Consider the following 26,303-nt stretch of genomic DNA (forward strand, 5'->3'; position numbering starts at 1 on the left):
CATCCTTGAAAACAGATTGCATCCCAGAAAGCAACAAGTCAGAAGCAAAACTGTGAAATTCTGCTGGTAAGTGACCAAGACAATCAAGCACAAACCTTGAGAGAATGGATGCAACTTTACTCACTTTCCGTNTGTGTTTGCTAAACTCACTTCCCATTTTAGCATTTGAGATTTCAGTTAAAATTTTTGTTTTACTTAATGCTTCCACAGACTGATAGAGAGCATTCCCATCATCACTAACTTCAACATCTTCAACAGTGTTTCTGAACATAACTTCAAATGCATGACAAGCATGGCATTTTAAAAGTGACAATGGAACATATTTTTCCCCCCCTACAAGTGAGATCAGAGACAGCAAATGCACTGCAGTTTGGAAAGAGGATCCTTGAAGTGCGGCCTCCAGGAAAGAGTCTAAGGAAGCAGAATGATTTAACCGTATCACCTTTCCATCTCTGGTAACTAAACACAATAATTCCTGGGTATTTACATCATTCAACAACCATGATATTAGCGGACCTAGAAAGGGAGCAAACCTAAGATCCCAATGAGACCACTTGCTCAAATCAGACAACATCGGAGACTTGAGAAAGAGTTCAATAGCATTTTTTGCCATAACATTTTCATTTTTTTTTGCATGGCTCATCTCAGTCCTGTCAGTCATCATTTCTGACCAATTATTATCGCTATCACTTGATGACTCTCCATTATAGTTCTTTCCTGTAATAGTTGCCGAAAATACAACACATTTTGAAGTCACATAAGATTTATGCCCCTGAACAGCATTCAACAGATTCACTAAAGAGTCATTTGGAGGAACATCAAACATAATTGAAGGGAACTGCCTCGTAAGAAGCATGGATAGCATTTGTTTGGTTACTATTTCATTCTCCCACAAAGTACTAAGAGCCTGAGATACTAGAGCAGTCAATTGATTTGTAGACATGCAGGCNCCAAAAGGGAAATTTTCACATCTATCNCCANCAAACAACTTCAGTAGNTCATGAGGCAACTGGTTAATGTGTTTTTCTAGGAATGATATGAAATCTCCATAACCAAGAGAATCGAAGTTTTTAATACCAAATTCCTTTGCCAACCAATTTTCACAGCTGCAAAACTTCCTCAACAACATAATTCTGTATTGCATTAGTGAGTTGCTACTAATTCTATTTATCTCATTGTCATGGTCAAAATAAGTTCCAATTTTTGTGATGACATCACCAGAAGAAATACCTGTGACATCCAATAATGAAGTTTCCATGTCACCAACAATATAAAAGATCACATACATAATAAGGAAAAGTACCAAAAAAAAAAACCTAGAACAATAATGATCGTATCCTTGGGAATTTAAAAGAAAAGAAATTAAATTTCTAAAGTTTTCATCAAATAGATTTTAAATCATTAACATACAACTCCAATATAAAATTAGGCATATAAAATATTCAGCAGATTAAGCTGTATTAAGTTCCAAGTGCAATTCATTGTAGTATATGTGATTTTGACTACTTATGGAAACTGAAGTATAAAGGTACATATTGTCAATGTTAGAATATAACTACAAAATATGTCAACCAAAGCTTCAATTAAAGGAAAAACACTCACACTTTGCATTCTCTATGTTATCCATTGTTATGACTGGCACTTTCTCCTGGCATGATCCAACATCAATAGTCTCATGTTCAGAAGACCGCTTGGTTGGGGAGTTATTTAATTCATTATCAATGATATCTTGGAAGGTATCATACATGTTGTTCCTCATTCCAGACTTGATAAATGAAACCTAAAGCATTGAAGAGTGAGAAAATTTCAACATATGATGATATACATTTTTACNAAGAAGCCTATATCTGTTCCATAAAGAAGACACATAAACCAGCAATATTAATAGATATTAGAGTTTGACCAAAAAAAGAAAAGGCATAATCTGAACAAATGAATATGCAGTGTTGTGACTGGGTGAACGTACAGAAAATTCATGTAGTATATTGTGACTCAAAAAAGTGTTTTACACGTTACAAATAGGGAAAAAGGAAAAGACAATTACATACGGTTACAAAACGGTTATTCATGATTACAAAACAGTGTAACCTCCAAATAACTACAAACAACTGAATAAAGAGTACAGAGCAGTGCTGAAGTGGCATAGCTAGTACAAAGTTAAAAATAAATAAAAACTGACTTAGATATAACACTAATAATTGAGAATATAAATATTAGCATGAAAACTAATGCATTATGAAAAGAAACACTAGCTAACATGTGCAAGAAAGGGGAAAACAAAAAACATCAACATCAAAAATCTTTTCAACCATTGATCCCAAAAAGCTGTGAAATCCTAAAACTATCAAATTCCTGCAACCAAGAATAGAACAAGCTCTAAAGATATTCTTAAATAATTATAGCAAGTAAATCAATAACCTTGCTGTTGTACATAGCATTTTATTCAAAAAAAAAAAATAGTCTTGATAGCTTCATATTGATTTGGAGAAAATATCTTTTAAGTCTTCCTATTTATTTCAACATATTTTTATTTTCTTATTATAGAACATTTGGTTGTTATAAATAAAGGTGATGAGAGAATAATGTGCATTAAGAACCGAATTAAGAAGGATATTTGTTCATTATTCTCAGATCAATAATATCAGATTCTCATTAAGAAATAATTATTTCTAATAGGCTTACTATGACAAGGAAATATAGAACCGAATTAACAAACAAAATCAATCATCTCTTAACACCAACTCATTATAAGTGAAAATGGGGGATTAGAGCTAAATTTAAAATGCTAATTAACTAACAAAGTAAAAGAAGTAAATATACCATAAAAGAAGTAAATAAAGCTACATATGCAAAGTTAATATAATGGAATGAATAAAAGGAAGCTTACAGCAACATTCAGTAACCCAATGAAAGGATATGATGAGAACAAATTTTTTATTCTCCTCCAGCGACAGTGTTTTACTTTATAGAATTGAAGCATCCTCTCGAAAACCTACATATTAATTTTGTATCAAGAACTGTTACACCTATGTTACACATATCTAAAACAAGTATACTTCTGCAAAAACTATTCTTAGCTGAAGTTGATGAATAATATTCATAGAAGAGTATTTGTTTCCCTAAAAGAAGTTCATTGAAGTTGAAAAAGAAGAAGAAAAAGTACAGCATAATTGGATAAGCCATCCTTGGGTAGAAAGGGATCAAAGAGAAGGAAAACATTAATTGAATGAGAAAACACCACATTGACATCTCAGAATATGAACAACTAGGGTGCCACATAGGAAGATGACAAGGAGACTACATCATCGCAATGAAGTAATGAGAGGACAGTAAGAAAATATATTTCAAAGCTGGCATTGCTCTCCATGTAAAGGCAACAACCAAATCACTCCATAATAAAACAAATAAATAAATTTAATTCAATAATCCTCCAAAAACAACCGTTATAATGATAAATTGGTTCAACTCTCTGCACAAATCCACTTCGCAAAAACAAAAATAATAGTCTACCAAAGTTGTTTGTATGTCAGCATAAGGTGATCTTTTTCTATTCAAAAACTATACCACTGAGATCTTTGGTCTTTGCATATGGTTGTGAAAATAGTGTATTCTACTTTTCTAAAGGAAAAAAAAATACAGCAAGCAACAAAAAACTAATTAATTGCTTCAACAACAGCATACCATTAGAAAAAACTAAAATGAAAATACTTTGGTATAAAAACCAGCAAAAATTAGAAAATTTAAAAACATGTCGTCGTGCATTAAAAAGTAATATTATCTGTTAACTGATATTGTTTCATCTTTACCCATTTGATACATAAATTAGTACTTATCAAGATGACATACACTGTGCATGCAAATTTTAGGCTGATAAAGTAGTAAATGATGAAAGATATTAAGGGATGTAAGCAATTTCACAAAAAAAGAACCAGAATGTGCATGCTTTTATTAGAGAAATGTGTTAACATGAGGGAAGGAAAAATGTAAATCATTTGAATTTTGCAATAGATTTCCCTTATAAATGAATTTCTCAGGCATCCCAATAATATAAAAACCACAGACAAAATCCTAGGTTGTTTCCTGCTAGGGCCTAAGACTCCCAGAGACCCCAAGACTAGTTATTTACTGAACATTCTGACTATTTTAACCCGTTTAACAAAACATAAAAAAGTATCATCTCATTTGAGTGATCTTTTTAGCACATACCTCATCAACCGTGCGCTCTAAACATGCCTCCTTCCAGGTTGTGACAAACAAGTGCAAAGAATCATTAGTGATTGAAAGATCTCCTTCCATATTGATTGGTACCTTGGTTTTGTCTGTTTTTTTACCATTATGGATTGGGGTTACAGCACGTCCGAGTCTGTTTCTCTTTTGCAACTTATAAGCAGCAGATCTTGTAGAAGTTACATTTTCAAATTTCCTTTTCTTTCTTGGTTGTTGACAGAATTCCTTTCTTGTAGAACTTAGATCACTCCTCACCCCAAGTCGTGCCATCTCTTCAGTTGCAGATGGGTAAGGACAACTACTTACTCCTTCTGAACTTCTAGTGAATTGTGGTGATGGGTTTGACTGGTTACCCATAATGTTATTACTTTGTTCAGGTGCAGAAGAATCACTATCTTCATCTTCAGAGCTTGATGACATAAATCTTATATGCTTTCCACAAAAAGACTTTTTTACAGGAGAAAAACATTCAATGCGCTGAGTAATTGCATTAAAACGTTCATCTAGCTGCTTTTTCTGAGAGGAAGAGAGAGAACGCTTCCCAAACTTATCAATCTTCAAATTTAAGGTCTTCAAGTGTTTCTCTAATGTTGATTGCTCGGAATTTCTAGCTTCTCGTATAGCAGATATATGCATCCTGTGATTATAAAAACATTAATTTGGATAAGAAAGCCACTCTAAACCCAACACAGAACAGAGAACAAAACCCCAGAAAACATAAAAGCAACTATTTCTCTACTCCGTGAGCTTTTTAAGAAGGTTGTGGAGGAGATTATTGTTTGCTGATAGAAATGCATGTTGCCATAGTGAACTGTCCAAGCACACTTTTGGTCTTCAGAAAAAAACTTGTGTAGAAAAATTATACTCAAATCTCAATACAGAACATTAGAAACTTCAATACATATCAATATAATTAGTCCAGCAAAAAGATGTCTCAATCACTGAAATTTAACGGGAAAATGGAGATATGAATGATTGTTGGCATTGACATGATGTGAACAAAATAAGACAAGGGAGAAAGCTAGAAAAAAAAATAAAAACAAAAACAATGCTACTAATAGACACAACAATATCTCTTACTTAATAAACAAGATTGCAAAAAAAGTCACGTTACAACTACTGCCTAAAAAGTAAAGGCTATAAAGCACAGCAAAATACAATTTCAAGAAAAAGGGTTCTGATCCAGCAAGAAGCAAATTGTAGAGCTTACTCTAAACTAGTTTGTATGAGTCCCAAAATTTGAAGGTATGAAATAAAATAATTTCAATAACCAGTTAAAAATATTTGGACGAAAAGTTACATTCAAAGATGAAAATATAAAATACTCCCCCTTTCGATCTGTGTGTTCAGCATGACATAACCATACAACTCAATCAGCTTAAACAAAAGTTGGTTTATGAGAATGGACTGAAGAATCTTCCATGAGAGCTAAACCAGATAATTCATTTGCAAATTATGCCAATATAAACACTGATACTATGAATATTAAATTTTGATCCACGCATTAAACCTATAAAGAATTTTGCTGGCTAACTAACTACACTTGTTTACTTAGCATTATATCAAATCTCCCATGTCATCAATTTTACTGAGGAGTGAGAAGCGTAAATCAAATCAGTATCACATGAAAAATCTCCAACATATTACACTTCACTTCATCATTCTAATGCTACTTATGAACAATACACTTCAACTAACATGTAAGTGAAACAAGAAATAACATACCCCAAGTTCTGAATCCGAATCCCAAGCCATTCCTTGCATTTAACCAATCGCTTCTTGGCAATAAAATCCAAAAACTGTTCTACCTTAATAATTTTGTCACATGTAGAAGCATCCAAAAACTCACTCAAAAACTGAATTATCTCCTCACTCGTTATCTTAAACACCTGGGTTACATCAGAGCGAAGGGAGAAATAATGAATAACCAAAGGATGCTGCAACAAAGGTCCCAATCCTAAAGCTTCAAAGTTATCAACACCCTCATTCTTGCATATTGCCACTTCCAAATCATACAAGGAAGTGATCCTCCGGACCCCAACAAAGCAATGGACAAAAGCATTCACCTGCACATCAACCAATACATAATAACCCCCCTTTCTTACTCAAAAAGTACCAAAATAGTATAAAAGTATCTAAAAAGCCCTAGAAGCAGTGGAAATCGCATTGAGTAGTCTGCAAATATTCAAAAACCACTTCAAATTGGTCCTTGAACTTTTTACTAGTTTACATAAAACTGGGACTATACGAGACTAATATTCAATATTCCCAACTAGTGATGTGACATTAAATGTAATGACATAACATTCATACCTTGCCTTCGGTGATCAAAATGCGGTGAAGGGAGGGTACTTGCTGCATTTTGATGCCCAAGGAGTTCCAAGAATCGACTTGGAGCATCGAGAGAGTGGTCTGGGAGACCTCCCATGCCGAGACCGAGCCACCAGCAGCGAGGACGGCGCTGAAGGCGGCGGATGCGGCGCGCTCAGCGTGGTCAATTGCATTTTTAGGGTTTGTCGGCGGGTTCTGAGGAAAAGGCCGAGCGGTGTTGGGGAATGAGAAAGATTGCGGTGGCTGATGGAAGAAGGCGTTGGTGGGATTGGGGAGAGGATACTGCGGCAGCGACGGTTGCAAGAAGAACTTGTTAGAGTTTGGAGCATTGGCGGAGTGCGGCGGTGGTGACGGTTGTCGATGACCACCTCGGAAAGGGAAAGGATGACCACCGTACATTCGCGGGAAAAAAAATAATCGAAGGAGACCGCCGCACAAACACACAAGACTAACTCAGTGAAATTGAAACTATCTATACGAGAATTTAGGGCGTGGTATTATGTTTAGACTTAATAATAAAAAGAAGAGGAATGAAAAAATAAAAATAAAAAAAAAATTGAAAGTGGAATTGTTTTTTATTTAGGTAGAGTATGAAAATTTATTTTCTTTTAACCATAGGAAAAATATTAAATTATTAGTGTAAATACATGTTTATATTTCTCTTTCTTATAATAAAAATATTAAAATAAGAACAAACTCATATAAAAATATTGATAATACTTTTCTTATTAAACTATAAAATGATTTTTAATTATTAAAATAAAAAATATTATATAACTTTTAATTTATAAAAATTATTTTATAGCTTATAAATAATTATTAGAATTTTTTATTCCGTAAATGGATTTTATTTTATAAATAATTATTAAAAATATAAAATTGGAAAATAAATTTTTATCTAAAGTTAAAAAGAAAGTATTAAAAGAGCAAAACTAAAAAAAAAATATTGTGTACCAAAAGAGAAAATATTATTTTTAGTGTACACATTTTGTTTTTCCAATTTTAATCTTTTAACTGCTTTTTAAAAACTAATTATTTTAATATTTACAAAAATTGATATATTCTGAAAGTAATTGTGCCATTGGTACTCTCTGAAAGAAAGTGTCATTAACTATTTTCATTTTCAACTCTTCTAATATCTTCATTCTAATCTTCCCTTTTCTTTCAGTTATGGGTCTTGTTTAATTTTTGTGCACATGTTAGATTCGGCTTTTATTTAATTTTGTTTTGTATCAATTTTTTTTTTCTAGAGGTATAAGTTATAAATTTTGTTTACGCTAATAATATTGTCAATGTAAATATTAAAATATAACACTATTTAACCAAAGCAACTTTAATAGTGTCAGTGTAAATAATAAAAAATAAAAATAACAAATTTAACCTAATACAATTAAAATTAATTATTATAAATGTTATAAAAAGATATATTAAAGATATTATGTTTAGAAATCTACCAAAAGAAATGCACTTAAAATAATTAAAATGTTTATGTTATGTTAATATATATGTGTTTAATATTATTGTAGGTTCCGGTAACAAATTAAAGTAAATGGAAATTAAATAAAATATTGTAAAATAATGATAATAAAACAGGTAAAATAAATTCTAAAACTTATTATTTAGATAATTATTGTCAAAATTTTCAAATCAATCAATTTAAAAACTAATTATTTTAATATTTTGAACATATTTATATATTCTATATATTCGGAAAGTAATAGTAACTGGTATTATATGAATGAAACTATAATTATTTATTTTTGTTTCCAACTCTTCTATTATATTCATTTTGATTTTATATTCATTTTGATGTTTTAAACAAGATACTTTTTTTTTATCTAACCTAATAGGAATATTAAATAATATGACCTCTCTAAAACTCTTTATTATGTTGTAGTACAAATTTATGTCTATTTGAAATTATATTTATATATTATAACTAAATTTTACTATAGTTTAATATATTGGTTAGGATTAAATATGTTTTTAGTCCTTATACTTTTGGAACGATTTTGGTTTTAGTCTCTCTTTCAAACTAAGATACAATTTAGTCCTTCAACTTTAGAAAACTCTGGTTTTAGTCATTTTTACCAAATTTTTTTAACTTTATTTGATATTTCAAGCATGAACCTCAAGGCCATAGATGATCCTGAGAGAAGAATGAAGAAGAGAGAATGAAGGAGAGAAGAATGAAGGGAGAATAAAGGAATAATTTAAGTTTATGGGGGAGTTTGTTGGGATAAACTTAAATTTTAGAGATATATTATTTTATTAGTTTTGGTTTAGTAATATTTGGTTTGATTTGATACAGATAAAATAAGAATAGTAGTTATGATTTTGGTTTATCTAGGTAGAATATTATTTTATGATAGAATAAGGAGATTTTATTTGTAGGTAAGTTGATATTTTATCGTCAGTTTTATTATTTGTAAAGGTTGCTAAGGTTTAATGAAAATAACTCACTCATGCATTGAAAAGTAATATTATTTGTGTGGGTAACCCACAATGAATTGGAAAGTATTTGTGTGGGTTGAGTGTGGATAGGAAGATTTTCCCCACACATTGTTTTAATGATCTGATTTTCTCTGTATTACCTTTTATTTTCCAGCTCTGCTTCGGGTATGTATAAAATAGTCCGACCCCCTGTTGGAGAATCAAACAGGTATCTGTTTCCCAGTAATCAGGCCTTGTTGACCTGTTCAGTTTAATTGTATTTTTAACCCCCATTTCTCTCAAATATACAGGGAGATGCCTCTGTCTGAATTAAAAAGTAAATATAGAAAATTTTCGTCTTTAGAGAAGGCTCAGTCTGGTTGGGAAGAGGAATATGAAGTTTCATCCAAATAGGTATAATTGTTTAAGTTACTTTTCATTACTTTTCCCTGTTCGGAAAAAATGGATGTGATTGAAATCTTGACGCTTGACAAAATATGGTCAAGGACAGCTTGTGACTGTTTAAGCAGATGCCAGTTTTATTAGAACATTTTATTTATATGTTACGAACAATGATGGTATAAATTTAAAGTTATCATTCCTTTTTAACTGTCTATTTCTGTACTCACCAATTTAGCAGTAAAGTCATAAAAGAAAAAGACAAGGGGACAAAGTAAACATTCATAACCAAATGCTCCAAGAACTTTGCTCTTTAGATCAACTTCTCATGTATTCTGAACTGGCGTTGCATTCAATAGGTTAAATCTATCATGTTAACCTGCTAAAACATTAGATGGAAGGGAAAACAATCATGTACTCTTGTTCACTCTGTTGTCTAATGCAACTTCTTATATTTATTGGCAGTGTATGCATGGTCCCAATTGTAAGATTGGCAACTTTTGTAAAGTAAATGTCTTGGGTGGCCTCATCCTTCCTGTGTGGGGAGCCGTAGAAAAGCCCTTTCGAAACAGGTACTTCTGCAGCATAGAAGTTGCCACGCACTAAAACATTTTATTGAAAAAGGCCTATTAATTAAACTGGTGATTGGAGTTGAATTTTGTAATGATGAGGTTTGCAGTGTAAAATATCTAGCAGATTGTGTTGGATTATGATATCAGTTGATATGATTTCTTATAGTATTATTCACACATATCCTGTCGAGTGTACATTAACCTTCGAGGTTCGTTAGAATTTATTTCTTTACTGTCGAATTGTTGGATCATTATCAATTACTTGTGACTAAATATAATATTTTGATTGATAGTACTTCAAGAAATTGCTTAAACATATTTGTCTTTGAAGAAAACTAAACTGCAGAACAAAATCTGTACAGGCCCGTCTAAGCCATAGGAGGTTACGAGCTGTACGCATTGAAACTACTGTGGACACCCAACGTATTGTTGGGCTTCTTGTTCCTAATGCAGCAGTGGAAACTGTGCTTCAAGGTTCTCTCTCTAAAACACATCCTCATTTCCGAATATGCGCTCATGATTTACCTACATTGAGATAGAAAATGTATATAATTGTTGTAAATGTGCTTGGTAAGCGATTTTTTAGACTTGGGTACAATTTTGGATTGAGTTTAAGACTGAAGATTTTTCATGATGGATAATGTTTATTTTTTGCCTGGACTCATTCATATAGTTGTTTGAAAAAAAGTTAACCTCCTTGATATGCACATTGCATGTTATTGTGCAAAGGGAATAATGCATCAAGGGGTCAACCTAGGGCACTTACCTGTTTTACCTTGGTTGTGGATTTACTTGCTAAACAACATGAAAAAATTAGTATCCCAACGTGTATTTCATGTAGTTGGTATAGTTTTGCCGAGAGATCTTTGGAATCAACTAATTTTCAATTATGCATAATCAAGTACAATGAATAGAAGTTAGCAGATGTGCTGAAAATGAATTGGTGAAATTGAGAGATCATTTTCTATGGCAAGGCATATAATTTAGGTATCTTGGATTTAACGTGAAAAGGTATACATGGATACCTAGTCATAGGATCTAAATTTAGGTGAAATTGACTGATTTAGATGTTATTTATGATGGAAGGCTGCTGGTTAAAAGGAAAATTTCGACATGTCATTTGGTTTGCAAGCTCTGTGGTACTGATCGTTGAGAAGTATAAATAAGTGTAGCAAAGAGGAATAATAGATGAATTTTTCTCTATTTTGATCTTGCATTCTCTTGTCGATTTGATGAAGAATCTAACCGAATATTTTCTGATCATTTACAGATTTAGCATGGGTTCAAGAAATTGATGATTGACATGTGATAGTAGGATTTGCTCAACTTTTTTTTTTATCGAAGTTTGAATTTCGGTACCACCTTTTGGAAGTTGCTTGCGCTACCACTGATATTTGGTGTCTTCGAATGTCGAGAAGCAATTAATTTTTATTTTTTTTTGGAAAAGGGTCTGCATTGACGCAGAATTTTTTTGAGGGGAAGGACTCAATCTCTTCGACCCACAACACAATTGTGCAGTCTCAATTTTAGTATTGTTTTGTCACCCATTTAGCGATGTAATTCGATTTTGTATATTTGTAAAGATGATTCACTGAAAAAGCGAAACAGTAGATAGCTAGGTTGTATCACATATAGTCCAGTCAATCTGAACTAGTTTGTATCAGATATCACGAATGATTACTGAAATCATAGTTGAAGTAAATATTCCTTTTGAGCAACATTGATTTCCCAAACATAGTAATGCACAAGCATGCCATACCAATCACAAATTATTCTCTTTTTCTGCACTAGATGAACACTTTTCAGCTCACGAAAGAACCATCAACATGGTGATCACTGCAGTAGAGTCCTGGTCTTTGGGTGAAACCTCCTCTCTTCAGCTTCTCTCTTGCCTTCAAAACAAGTTCTTGATTTGTGACTGCACCACGTGTCTCCTCAATTATAGCCTGTATTGCATTGCTGAAAGCTCCGTAAGCATTGGCAGCATTACCGGCAGGACTTGCATCTGCAGAGGTCTGATCAGTCTGACAACCGCTCAACAGAATTCCACCGTCTGGAAGACGAGGGTTTGTTGATCCAGCATACGCTTCATACTTACTGTCTACCTCTGTTTCCATGGCAGGTTTTGCATATCCATTATCATTAGCATCCAGCTTTTGCTTGAGAAACTCTTGGGCAAGACTACCCACCAACCCCAAGATTCCACCGTGTTTGTTACTTCCACCATCCCCATGTTGGAGTTTGTTCAATATAACCTTCATGAACTTCTTTACTTTAGGGCTAGCATCTTCCCCAAAAATATCGTAAAGTGAAAGTCTCAATTTCCCAACATCGATATCACTTTTTCCAGTTTTCTGCTTCAGTATCTCTATGACAGTAGAAAGTGGCAATGACCTATTTTTTACATGGCCATACTGCTCATGTGGAAGTTCAATCTCCCTATCATCAGTTTCATCATCATGCTTGTGTCTATGATGGCGCAATGCTGAAGGAATATGAATTCCTCGAGACTCAATGGCATCCTCGGCAGTACGACGTAGAAAACTGGACAAACCAAAGCCAGAACCAGAATGTTGCCCATCTCTCTTCGTACTATTTCCTATCTGCTCCTTAGCTCCGTCAATTAGGCCACCACTATGGCAAGAATCTGATACTATTGTGAGCTTACAATCACTAGGGATCCCCTCAACAAATTCTCTGAAATCATCATCTGTTAAATGTACACAAATACTTTATTATTTCCCGGAAAACTGTTCCAATGCACAATATTCTTACAAAAAAGATCTACTAAAAAGCATCCTAATAACCACAATTGATAACGGATTTCCCACGGGAAAAAAAGTGGATCTGAGAAAAATCATGACTCGTGGTTTCAATGCTTGTTTCTGTGACTAAAATGCACAAGTTTCTGAAATTTTGACTCGTTTCTGAAAAACTCCAAGCCCGTTACAAAGTAATAATATCATCATCATTCTGCACTATTTCCTACAATAATTGTTCCCTAAATGTTAAGTGTATTTCACGCGTATTCTTTCCTGATCTCTTCGTCGCATATAAAAAACAGGAATATCAAAAATAAAATTTGAATGGATCATTTAATTAAAACAAAAGACCGTAAAAATGTCTAAGTTGCAAAACATGCTGCTTTAAAGGATAAATTAATATTTTCTTTTTCAGTACTGATTGTTTCTTTACGAATACACAAGCTATCTCTTTTAGGCAAATAGAAATGATGAAAACGAAACAAAAATATGAAAGTCTGTGAAAAATAACAGAAATTAAAAATGTTTGATTGAAAACAAAGGAAAAATAACAAGATGAATAAAGAAAATAAAGTAAAAAAATAGCAGATCAGTTTCACTCATTTTTTTCCCCTCTTATTTACTACCAAAGGCCAAGTTAGAGAGATCAAACAAGATGAAAACAGATAAGAAAATGAAAAATTATATTGCAGCAGAGTTAACTATTTTTGGTTTCGAAAATAACTTTCAAAATTTAATAGATTATATATCGAGATTTATTTACTTTTGCACGGGATAAAAATATTTTAGAAAACGTTTGAAAAGAAAAACGTCAAAACATGCAAAAACGTTGACCAACCAGTGATGAGATTCATATCACAAGGAACAATGCATTCATCAAATCCAGTGTCATCATCCTCTCCCGTTTCCGCAGGAAGACGCGTTCCGTGTCCGCTGTAGTGTACGAAGAGCACGTCTCCGGGCTCCGCCGATCGGACCAGTGAGGTCAACGCCGACCGGATGTTCTTCCCCGTCGGCTCTGTGTACGATTTGTCCGTGTCGATCAACACGGTGATGTTGTCTTCGGAGAAGCCGTAACGCTCGACGAGGCACTGGTGCATCCGCCACACGTCGTTTATGCAACCTTTCAGCTCCGCCTTGGTGCCCGGATAGTTGATTCCGATCAACACTGCCTTTTTCGCCATTGCAACTTTCTCTCAGTTTTTCAGCCGAAATTGAAACCAGGTGTGTGAATCTCTCTGTCTCTTTCTCTTACTTTCTTTTACCTCAGAATTGACGAAACAAATAAGAGTGTTGGTTTTTTTTTCTTTTCTAACAAAAACAACTGTTCACAAATTCTAAGCCATCTTTTAAATTTTCTATTACGTATTTTTTTTTATTAAAACTGTTTTGTTTTTTTTTACTCAATAAATAATAAATAGTCAATTAATAATTTTTTTTCTTTCTTTGTCGGAAATTGAAAAAATTGACTAGCGAAATTAATAATATTATTATTAGAGCTCATTATGCGTGGTTTAGTTTAAATCTCCACGCATACATTTTTACTATATAAAAACCGTTCACACTTTAAATGTACATTAAGTCTTCTAAACTTGCATTCAATTTGCAAAATATGAGAGAGATGGGTTACTTAATTCATAACATTAATGAGACTTTTATAACATTAATGATATAATAATGATTTACTTAATTCATTAAATAATATACAATTAAGAAATAAAAATGATTGAATTCTCTTAGGTGGAATATAAAAACTTTATTATATATATATATATATATATATATATATATATATANATATATATATTGTGTGTGAGACTAGGTAATGAATGGTTTGATAGTGGGTAGAACAATAGATTTATTAAAAATTTTGTTAGGACATAAATTATGATATTATGTTAAGAAGAGAACTTTAAGTCTAACTCAACCTTAAAAAATCAGCTTCTATAGTGAGTGGAAAATAGACCTAACAAACATGTTTGCACCCACTTATGTATTTTGAATTGACCTTATCTCCAGTCGATGTAAGACTTCCAACACACCCTTTGACTTCGAGATATATACATTTCATATGTAGGACTAGGCAAGGGATGATCCAATGCTGGTATGATAACGGGTGGAACAATAAACCCATTAAACATTAATCTCTCTAGGATAGACTTTAACTCGTAATCAGGCCACCATTGGATCATCCACTTTTTAGTCCCACACATGAGATTTATATATCTTGACGTCAGTGGGGTGTGTTGGAAGTGTTACATCGACTTGAGATAAAACCAATTCATAATATATAAATGGGTACAAACTTCATCTTATAAATCAATTTTATAAGATTGAGTTAGATTTATAATTTACTTTTTAACAAAAGAATCAAGTTGAATTTGACTTACTTTTAAAAAAAAACATATTTCTTTTTTAATCGAGTCTGATTCAAACTTGTAATGACCTAAGTTTGGTGATGAGTTGATGAGTTGGATTTGACACCTTTAATTGATATCACGGGGCTATTATGACAATCTAGTATTCTTGATTTGTTGTATATAATTGTGTTTTTGCTTATAAAGTTTTTTCTTCTCTACATATACTTTATCAATCTCTTAGGAAAATATGAAAAAAATATTTAAAAATTCGTAAAGATACGAAAGTGAAGAAATAGCTTGAATATAAATGGTATCGTTTAGTATCCTTCTTGACTTTTTTTTTTCATAATAGATTTTCACTCCATTTTTTTAGATTAGTTTAGGTTTTTGTGGAGAGTGTTGATATATATTTCTTTCATAAGAGTTTGGTTTGTTGTTTTATGTATCTGTATTTTTTTATTATCTTATGATATGTTTCATGTGATTTCATGATTGTTGAATTTTTTTATTTCTATCTAACATGGGTTTTATAAAAGAAATTCAACAATTTTATTTTATATATATTAGTAGAGATTAAACAGTTAACATTTAGGATCGTTCGGTCCATCCACTACAAAAACAAAAGTCAACTAGGTCAAAATGATTTTATTGATGTTGAACCATAATTGGGCCAGCGTTTAAGTTATTATTGGACTAAAAGTCCAGCAGACGATAAAATAAAGTTATTATATCTAATAAGCTGTTTATGAGCAACTAATCGAATCTAAAGGTAAATCTATTTTCATTTTATTGAATCTGTGTTAGATCAAATCCATGAGACGACTTATAAATATAAGGTTGAAGCCAAAAACCAGGTACGTTTGACTCACACTCTACTAGATCCAAATACTCAAAAGTGATAAACAATTCACTGAATATTCAATTGTTAGCAAAAGCTCTTCAAACACACCTCTAACTTGAGCATCGAAGTACCTTTTGCAGGTACCTTCCCCCTTGGTCAAGGTGCAAGCGAGCGGTCCACACCAAAAGCGAGCATTTCAGAGAACTGATCAGAGATATGCAAGCACAAATGCAAGCACAAACGCAGACCATACAGGTGCATGCACAACAGGAGATGCAGCGGAAGCACGCAGACGACATTGCGGCACTGAGGGCAGAATGAGGTCGCACCGAGCAGTCAGCTCAACACTCGGTGTCGATGGCAGAACAGGGTAACAACCGCGAGAATGAAAAGGATGGAAGTCGTACCTACTGGTTTACTCCCTTTTACGATGGCATATGGGAAGGAGTTATGTTGTCTAGAAGTATATATATATATATATATATATATATATATATATATATATATATATATATATATATATATATATATATATATATATATATATGAGTTTGCCAATTTAGAGCTTTTTGTTTTAATTAATACGTTTTAACAAAATATACCAAGTTTTAGGTTACAAAAGTCTTTATTAAAACAAAAAATCAATTTTAAATCGAAAAGTATTTTAATAATTTTAAAAATTAATTTAAAATAAAAAAATAAAAGGTAAATTTTTTATTATTGGTCCACGTGTATAAGTAATTTTATTATATATTTTTTAGAAGGTAGTTATCTTTTAAAATAAAAAAAAAAAATAGGGTTAAATATGTTTTTAGTCCCTATACTTTGGGGCGATTTTGGTTTTAGTCCATTTTTAAACTATGGTACAATTTAGTCCTTCAACTTTAGAAAACTCTGGTTTTAGTCTTTTTTAACAATTTTTTTTAACTTTATTTATTAGTTCAAACACGTTTCATTATAGCATTTTGATTGTTTACACTGTTTGACACATTTTTGCTTCAATGTTAACTAAGAAACGTGCTTGAAACAACAAATAAAGTTAAAAAAAAATTAGTAAAAAAGACTAAAACCAGAGTTTTCTAAAGTTGAATAACTAAATTGTACTATAGTTTGAAAATGGACTAAAATCAAAATCGCCCCCAAAGTATAGGGACTAAAAACATATTTAACCCAAAAAAAATAAATGCTAGTAACTACTTTTTATTCTTTTATTTTAAATTATTAAAAGAAAGTTGATTTTTTTAATAGAGACTTTGAAACCTAAAACTTGATATACTTTGCTAAAATGTACCAAATATATATATATATATATATATATATATATATATATATATATATATATAATATGTTTGTGTGTGTCGTGTTTGTATATGTACGTAAAAGTGAATTTTAAAATAGAATTTTATCTTAAATATCAAAAAATAATTAAAAGAAAAAAAGTCAATTACAAATAATTCAATTTGTTAGATAATGAACTAATGCTTAAAGTTGAAAAAAACACAAAATGGAAAAGGAAAAGTAAAACATGTTATTTGTGTACGGTGTACTGTATAAACACATTAATGCTTTGTTCGCTTGAAGAGATTGTACTGAGAGTGAGCGATGAATTGCGGAACACAAGTTGTTCTTTTCTACTGATTTGCAAGCAAAGAATCACAGAGATTTGCTAGATGAAGCTTTTTTTTTTCATCTTGCTATTAAGAGGAGATTTGCGCTATTTACTAGCAAATGACATATGTACCCTGCTTGTAAGTCTTTATCTACCCACGTCTCTCTTCCTCGTCGTCCTGGTGGTGTTGCCTAATCTGTCGCGCAATGTTGTTGTCTCTCGCCGCAACTTCTGCCAAAAAATCGACCTCCCGAAGCTCAGCCGCCGCCTCACCATCATCTGTCGGAGTCACCACAGCGGCCACGTCAAGCTCCTCGGTTCCTCCATCCTCGGAAGCGTCATATTTCTAGTTTACGAATTTATCCCCAACAACATCATCTTTCTTCGTTCTGGTTTCGCAATTATTTTAACATCACTATACTTGATTCCTTTGATTCTCCGTTCTGGTCATGGCCATGATTGAAAATAGAGTCCCGACTTCTGTCGATCCAAGTGGAGAAAATGGGGAAGAGGAGAAAGAAGACTCACACGATTTTGGAAGGTGAAGAAGAAGGTGGTGTTGATGATGTCGTCAACACCAAAAACGTAATGCGATGGCTTATGCCCGATGGAGGATGCTCGAAGGTTGGTGCTGCTCCATGGCTGCCTCGCGTGGAATGAAAAGGTGAAGAAGGGTAGAGGCTAGGGATGGCATAAAAAATCCGTACCCGCGGGTATCCGCAGATAAAATCCGTTACGGGTATTTAGTACCCGCGGGTAACGGGTAGCGGGTATTTTAATACCCGCTTGTTAACGGATCGGGTTCGGATATCATACTATCTGCACTCGCGGGTACCCGCTACCCGGTTAGAAAAAATAAAAATAAAATTTTATCTTTGGTTTTTTAAATTATTTTTTAAACTGTCGCTCAAACCCTAAAATTTACATTTGAAGGGTCACACACGCAAACTCAAGAAATCTGAAGCTCTTCTTCTTGTAATCGCCAACCTCCTCTTCTTCTTCTAACCCTTCATAAGCTAACCTCTTCTTCTTCTCTTCTAACCCTTCGTAAACCAACCTCTTCTTCTTCTAACCCTTCATAAGCCACGTTGATGAATGACATTGTCGTAAGGTCTCACGGTGTCACTGCCGCTCCAAACACAGATCTCGCGTTACTGTCGCTCAAAACACAGATCTCGCCCGCCACGCGTAACTGGCGACGCTGAACACGTCGCAGCCGCTGTCTACCACGTCGACGCTATCGAACATGTCGAACACGCGTAACTGGTGCTCTGCCTGGTAATCATCATCGGCGGCTTCAGCTTGTTCTTGGATCCCCGCGGCCGCCCATTCGTGAAGTTTCCTTCCCCTTTTTCTTTCCGTTTCGTTTTTCACAGGAAAAAAGATTTGGTAGCCTGCGGTGTGGGGTTATTGTTCAAGTTCTGGGGAAGAAACAGTTGGCTACTGGATTACTCTTTGCTGGAGAAGAAGCGGCTGCCAGGACTTCCTCTACACTGTACCAAATGGGAAGGGAAAAGGAGAAACCCTAAAATAAGGATTTGGGCTTGGCCCATCTCAATCTTAGGTTACGAAAAAAAATTGGTCATTTTAAAAATAAAATTAATAATAAAAGAATTATTTGGATTTTTGGCCTGTTTCATAAAATAATTATTTAAATATTTATTCTAATTTTGTTTGACAAAATAATATTTTTTTTTTCAATTTAATTTAAATATTTTTTAAAAAATCATAAAATATTATTTTTTTAAAAATTGCGGGTTGAAACGGATATCCAACGGGTATCCGCAGGTTGAAAAAAATCCGCGGATTTTTTTTATGCGGGTATCCGGCGGGTAACGGGACGAGTACGGGTATACTATTTTACATGCGGGTCGGGTTCGGGTTTTACACTATCCGACCCGAACCCGACCCGTTGCCATCCCTAGTAGAGGCGCTCCTGCCATGGGCTCATCAACCCTATTTTCTCTTTTGATTTAAAATTAAAAATTCACATGATATATTAAATACACTAGATTCCTTCTTATTGTACGGTTAATTATTTAAATAATATTAATAAAAAATTAAATTTAAGAAAATTAAGATTTAATTAAATAAAAATAATATCAAAACTGAAGCGTAAAAATTCAAAAAAAAGTATAAACACTAAATTAATATTTAAATATAAGGAAAAAAAATAAAACTTATAATATATAAAAAAATTTACAATTAAATATATATTAACAAATAACATTTTATATTATTTTAATAACTACGACGAGTATTTTGGTAATCTTTAATTTTTATCAATTAAACTATTTTTTAAATCTGTCACATCAATCAAATCTTACACTAATTCTCAGAAATTTTACTCCCAAATCCATCCTCAATTATCCACAAATCCACTAAAAAAAACAACAACAAAAATTATCCTTAAATTCATTCAAATCCATTTAAATCATCTCTCCCAAATCCTTCGAAACTAGCACACCCTAAAAGAGATATAAGAATGTGTATATAATAAATCTTCAATCCGCATTCTTCTTCTTAGTTTCAAAATACAAAAAGTAAAAGAAAAGTAATTTTATTATTTTGAAAATAATAGTAATTTTGAGCTTTTCAAACTAGCATCGAAATATTCATTAAACACTACGATAAAGCACGTTATAAATTAATTTTAGTATGTTCATCAGTTCCAACACACTTGAAACTTAACTATTATTGATTTAATTAATTATTATAAAGTTTTTTTTCTAAGTCTTACTTAGTGTTATTGTTTAATGACATTTTATGTACGGATATACAATTCACACATCGTCAAAGAAATATATGACATAACATATTTATTGAAAAAAGGACAATGAGGACTAAACCTAATAAATGTTATTAAATACTAAAACCAGAAAACCTATTATAAAAAATATATATTTAAATCTGAAAATGAAAACTCAAAAATAATTTTAAAAGCTAAATCTAATTATTTAATGTTTAAACCCTAAAATTAAGTAATAAAATGATTATCTAATATTGCATTTATCTTAGGAATATTTATAGAAAATATTATATTATCAACTTTAGCAATTTTACACATTACTTTCTTGATTTGCAATTCAAATGTTAACTCTGCCGCACGTTTTAAAACAGTGCTTATTAAATGGTTTATGACATTTAAAAGATATTTTAAGCTTTTACCTCTAATAATAATAATAATAATAATAATAATAATAATAATAATAATAATAATAATAATAATAATAAGTCTTAGTGTGACTTTTAATTGCTTTTCAGTGAGTGCCTAGCAATCAAACAATGGGTGCGTAGGAATTTTCTTGAGTTTGTTTAATTTATTAAAGAGAAAAATGAAAATATAGATTATAATCCCCTAAAAGATGATGATCGGATTATAAAAATGTTGTGAACGCAAAGATAAATTTACTTTTAACAATTTATTCATTTATTTGAATTTGATTTTATATTTCTTAATTTTTAATTTTCTTAAGACCGAAGGTCTTAATTGCAAAATCTTATAATGTAACATCCGCATGCTTCAAAAAAATATTTTATTAAACGTAAGTCCTAAATTTAGAAGGTTTATATTAAAAATGTTTTATATTTATGATATAAAAATCTAAATAAAATTAAATAATATAATTGAGTAAGTAGAGTTGTCAACTTGACCATAATTCATGGACTAGTCCTATTCAACTTTTAAAAAAATTCTATTTTAAGAAGTCTTTCAAGTGAGAATAAAAAAAAATCCCAACCTCTAAAACCCTTCCTCAAGTAAGTTAAGGTCAGGATTAAGGTAAGTTTATTTTCTTTGTTGACCGTGGAACTTAAATGATTTTTCCGAAAGAAAAATTATTATATCCATCTCCTTAAATATCAACCTTCCTATTTTAATATTGTTACTTTTAATTATACCTTAATTGTAATTGAATATTAAGAGTATAACAAATAAATAAATATAAAATAGTATATGATTTAATAAATATAAAAGACTAGAACATAATATACTATTAAAAATACTATTATTGTAGAAAGTTGTTAGGAAAACTAGCAGTAAATAATACTTCTGCAAAAAAAAAAATGTCAATAAATTTAAAAAATATTATAGAAATATATAATAATATTCTAACCTAAACATAATTGAAACTGGTAATATTAAAATATGAATCTAAAATATGTTTATTAACAATTTAGCATTAATCCATTGCAAAATCCTTTAAACAACGTGTTTCATATTCTTCAATTTTACCAACTTTAGTTCCTTTTCCATAGTTTCATATTTCTAGAATTACTTCTTGATATTCTTGAGAAGTTATTATGTAATTAATTAGGTCATCTTGAGGTTTATCCTACCATAGACAAACAACGCAGAAAAACTAATTCTTTATTATTAAATAACTGGGAAAAAATATTTATATCACTGATATATTTTAATTAATTAAATTTATAATTATTTACAATATGTCTGAGAAATCAATATAATACACAAGTAAACAAGGAAAAAGACATTACAAATAAATAAAACTCTCGAATCAAAATCGTTCTCCAGAAAAAAAAAATTATAAGAACACGGCTCCTTATATAATTTAGATTTAATATAAAAAAATTATTTTAATTACTTAAAATAAGATTTTAAAGTGTATATTAATAAAAGAAAATTAAACTGGTCCAAAAACTGAGTGAAAAGAAATGATTATTATTTACTTAATAAATTATCACTTCTAAAAATAAACCCATGGATTGATCCTATTTTACTATAAGGTTTTTCGACCCTGAGTTTTTCTCACCTGAAGCTACGTAGATCAAGACCAGACCAGGACCCCAACTCACGTGGATCAATTGACGGATCTTAATATAAACATAACATAAACGTTGCCAATATTAAAACAGTGTTTGTCCATTTATTTTGAAACATTTTTATACATCTAAATAACGTGTTTATAGCAATTTTTATAGGATGTGTTTACATAGATTGTATTCAAAGTAGCTTCTGCTGCTATGCAATGACGTGTATGTTGTTAGCATAACAAACTCGTGCTCCAATCAGACACGGAAGGGCTAAAGAAATTATCATTTAGCAGTATAATGAATGGTAGCATTAAAATAATTAAAAAGTGGTGTGCTAACAAAATCATTAACAAAGATAGATGGGAGGGCACGTGTTCTAAAATTCATACCATTCTCCCAAAAACAATTTGACATCCGATAAATTCCTCATTGATTGTTGGGAAAAAGAGCTAGAAAGAGAAATGATAAAAAAAACCTATAGCAAAATTCATGCATCATCGTCAGTGTTTGTCTTGGTCAACTACTTAGACCTGTTTCTTCTTATCTAAATTAGATACAGCAAGCCGTTGTCGCCGCTTCCAAGCCGGGATCTTACCAGGGAAGGCCCATCTCAATAGCCTCTCCCACGAATAACAAACCAAAAACATTAGAAACGCCCATATCAATAGCTTATCCCTTAATCCCACTGGCAATGGCACTAACTTCAACCAGTCATTCAACTCCCTGAACAGATCTGATGTAATCACGGTAAAGAAAATAACAGCAGCCACAAGTGCATACCGGAACGGTCTGTTTTCAGAAATACTCTGGTTGAACGGATGACCCATATAGTTCACAGCGAATGTTGCCACCTGAAGCATCATGCTCACCATATACGAAACAGTATTCACCAGGTTAGGATGAAAATCTGCATCAGGTTCAATGCATTCATCTGGCATGTATTTTTCAGCTTCTTTCACTGATGAAATCAGGAAAAGCAGGTGAATAGAAAATTGCCCCAAAAGAGAAAGGAAAACATAAGCACAGAAGATGTTGGGGTGAGGACGTTCAGCAGAAAGACTTGGAAGAGGACGTGCATGTGAGATGAAGAGGAAAAATGCAGCAGTGAATACTCCACTTATTGTAGCTTGTACGTCACCTAGCTTCACACCATCCAGATACATAACACTCAACACATATGCAGTAGCAAGACAATTGAGACCCAGAATTTTGAACATCTGGAGGGTAGTAACTAGAGTACTCCGACCTTGGCGAATTATGTCAGTGGTAGGAGCAACAGATGCATGCTTAGCAGTGAATGGAGATGCCATTGAGGCATCACCAAGCTTCACAATGGGTGCACGACCATCTCCTTCCTCATTAAGCTCGTCAATCATCTTCTTAAGCTTCTGTCGTTGCATCTCAACAGCTGCTTGATGACGGTTACCAGAAGAGTGGCTACTGGAATCTGATTTTGAAGCAACTTTGCCTTTGGAAGTGCCTTCACCGGCACTCTTTCCAGATGTGTCCAGTGCAGACTTAGATTTCTTTTGCTTAGCAGATTTTGAACCTTCTTCTTTAGACGAATCTGAAGAAGAGTTTCCACTTTGAGTTGGAGGAATTGCATTTAGAAGAGCGATTCCTACATGGGCCTAAACCAGAAAAGTTAGCTTGAGAGTTGCATACTTTATTATTTCTTTGGTAACTTCAATGTAATGTCAATTTATGATTAGCAGCATCACATTAATATCAGTGATAACAGAATATCATATAACAAATGTTTATAACTTTTTATTTACAATAATTCAAAAACTCATTGGAGACTGAAGTAACGTGGCTACGTATTCAAAAACAGTTTCCAAGAGGACCAAACTGAAAATCAAGCTAGTTCAACCCATAATCATGGATGAGTCGGATTGCCAAAATTAAGAAAAAAAATCAGTTCACATACTTGAGATTAAATCAGAGAAATATATTTCTCGAGGCCGTGAAGAACCCCTCTCATAGTTCTGTATTTATATATTAGAAGATTGATACAATAGGAAGACTAAACATCAAAAGCGTTGTCCTAAGCTACGTTGATAGAGAACTAGGTAATCTAACATTCAACCTCCTACCTTAGACTTAATGATTACATGGATTTTCCAATTATTTCAATACACATAAACCCCAGATTATTTTTGATGGAGTTGAAGATAGACAAGGCATATTCAGAGTGAATCGGGCTAGCTCACAGATTTCTACATATTTAATCTAGAAATTACATTTTTCATGAGTTGAAACATTACTCAGCCCAGTTAAGTTGGCTCAACGGGTGGCAGCCAACAAGGACGGCCCAGTGGCCTACTTTGACAACTCTCCTTGAATGAATTTTATGTGGATACGGAGGTTGTAATATGTAAGCAGACTAAACTGATTACAGACGAGTAATATTCAGAAAAACAAAAAATACAAGTTATAAATATAACCTATACACATTACCTGCTTCAAAGCCCCAACATCATTGGTTCCATCCCCACACATCAAAGTTAACCGTCCAACTGTTTTGAAAGTGGTCATGATAAGTTCTTTTTGTTCGGGAGCAACCCTGGCAAAAACCTGAGACAAAAACAACTGTCATTGATGAAGCCAGTATCAGATACTCTGTTCTAATGTCTAGCTACTTGGCATTGATCAGAACCTTCACATGAGGAATGACCAAAAGATGAGCTGATGTCTGTTGTAGCATCTCGATACAATCACCACCAACACAGAGATCATGGGTCTCTGATAAAGATTCAACCTCTTTCTCACTGAAACCAATTATAAATATTATCAGTCTAAATTGTTTTAAAAATAACAAGAAAATCACAATGACTGTAAAAGAGTGTGTTTTGGAAGAATTGGCAGCAAAACTCCAGCCTAACAATTTTGCGGAACAAGTTTACCAGAGATAGTAATAAATCTAAGGCCAAGGGATCTTACATTCAACAACAACCTGTCCAAAACTAAAAAAGAACATAACTGTATGCATAGTAAGGTGCAGCCAGAAAAGAACAATAATTACCTGTAGCGAATGTTTTCAGTCTCATCAGGCGACATCCAACTATATCCCTCACCATTTCGTGCTGGTCCAAGGATTAATGTAGGCTTTGATATAATATGAACTTGGCTAGCAACATGACAAGCTGTCAAAGCTTGGTCACCGGTAATCATCACCTATAAATTAAATTGAAGATGCTAGTCAGTTTCTTGCTAATTTAAGTAAGGATCCCAAAACCCCTTTCTCAGCCCCACATCCACCCTAAAGCAGGGGAGTTCCTGTTAACAATTTAACCCAGAGGTATCCAAAATCAATGATCAGTAGAAAACATTGTACAAGCAGATAATCTTAAATGAGATTAATGAACTCGAAATAAAATTGGATAATATGAAGATTTGAAGCTCAGATTACTATTGTCGAATGGATCAAGTTGAAAAATATCTTTAGTTATGTTTAATCCAAGGAACTTGAATACCTATTGCAATAATCAAGACTCAATGAGACTAAGACTTACGCTACAAGCTTTGTTACTGAGACAAAATCTACCTATTGATTACAACACATGCCCTATATAACCTCAGATAGTGGACATTTTCACTAAAGGAACCCCCAAAAGGACAAATTCTAGGATCTTATAGGTAAGTTGGGAATGATTGATATTCACTTACCAACTTATGGGAGGTGTTGTAAATAATAGATTATAAGAATAAAAATATTATCAATATCCCCATAGTAACTAACAAAATATATCTTAAAAATCTTCCTAGTCATTTCAACATAACATTTCCCTATTTTAAAGGATTTGATCATTATTGACTGTTGTTAGTCCACGTAGTCCTGGTCCCATGGCGGAGTATTTGGGTAAAGTTCATGCCCTCCTGCATGACTTTAATGAGCTATTACCTCCTGCTTCCACTCCTGCTGAAGAACTAGAACAACGATCAAAGTTCTTCATGTTGATGGCTTTATACGGACTCTCTGATGATTCCTCCCAT

At 32.6% G+C, this 26,303-nt stretch overlaps 3 protein-coding genes and 1 long non-coding RNA gene across 6 annotated transcripts in view; 1 reads left to right on the forward strand and 3 right to left on the reverse strand.

Annotated features, from left to right (window-relative positions):
• LOC106752939 overlaps positions 1-7,034 on the reverse strand; it is a gene marked incomplete in the record, with an annotated part of 19,746 nt that extends 12,712 nt beyond the window's left edge. Inside the window, 6 exon segments of the mRNA XM_022777339.1 lie at positions 1-1,230; positions 1,603-1,780; positions 2,888-2,992; positions 4,207-4,864; positions 5,953-6,293; positions 6,541-7,034. Of these exon segments, the coding sequence (XP_022633060.1) occupies positions 1-1,230; positions 1,603-1,780; positions 2,888-2,992; positions 4,207-4,864; positions 5,953-6,293; positions 6,541-6,957 (2,929 nt within the window).
• A 2,157-nt stretch (positions 7,035-9,191) lies between these two features.
• On the forward strand, positions 9,192-11,680 carry LOC111241019. 2 transcript variants are annotated; one of them, XR_002666711.1, is made up of 4 exons: positions 9,192-9,220; positions 9,303-9,405; positions 9,856-10,436; positions 11,233-11,680. It is a non-coding gene; the product is annotated as an uncharacterized LOC111241019 (long non-coding RNA). The 2 variants fall into 2 exon arrangements; XR_002666710.1 differs by lacking the exons at positions 9,192-9,220; positions 9,303-9,405 and having other exon boundaries at positions 9,636-9,962; positions 10,325-10,436.
• Positions 11,490-14,024, reverse strand: LOC106752949 (metacaspase-5). The gene is made up of 2 exons (XM_014634726.2): positions 13,563-14,024; positions 11,490-12,672 (listed from the first exon to the last, which is right to left on the reverse strand). The coding sequence occupies exons 1-2, from the start codon at positions 13,906-13,908 to the stop codon at positions 11,765-11,767; spliced, it is 1,254 nt and encodes a 417-aa protein (XP_014490212.1). The 5' UTR covers positions 13,909-14,024; the 3' UTR covers positions 11,490-11,764.
• An 8,547-nt stretch (positions 14,025-22,571) lies between these two features.
• LOC106752952 (probable manganese-transporting ATPase PDR2) overlaps positions 22,572-26,303 on the reverse strand; it is a 23,602-nt gene continuing 19,870 nt past the window's right edge. For both annotated transcript variants that reach the window (XM_014634730.2, XM_022777326.1), the window contains 4 exons: positions 25,333-25,484; positions 24,967-25,078; positions 24,768-24,884; positions 22,572-23,938 (listed from right to left, as the gene is read on the reverse strand). In XM_014634730.2, coding sequence (XP_014490216.1) covers positions 22,832-23,938; positions 24,768-24,884; positions 24,967-25,078; positions 25,333-25,484 — 1,488 coding nt within the window. In that variant the 3' untranslated portion in view covers positions 22,572-22,831. The remainder of the gene's footprint in view (positions 23,939-24,767; positions 24,885-24,966; positions 25,079-25,332; positions 25,485-26,303) is intronic.

This window comes from Vigna radiata, unplaced genomic scaffold (genome assembly GCF_000741045.1).
Source record: "Vigna radiata var. radiata cultivar VC1973A unplaced genomic scaffold, Vradiata_ver6 scaffold_129, whole genome shotgun sequence".
Lineage (NCBI taxonomy): Eukaryota > Viridiplantae > Streptophyta > Magnoliopsida > Fabales > Fabaceae > Vigna > Vigna radiata.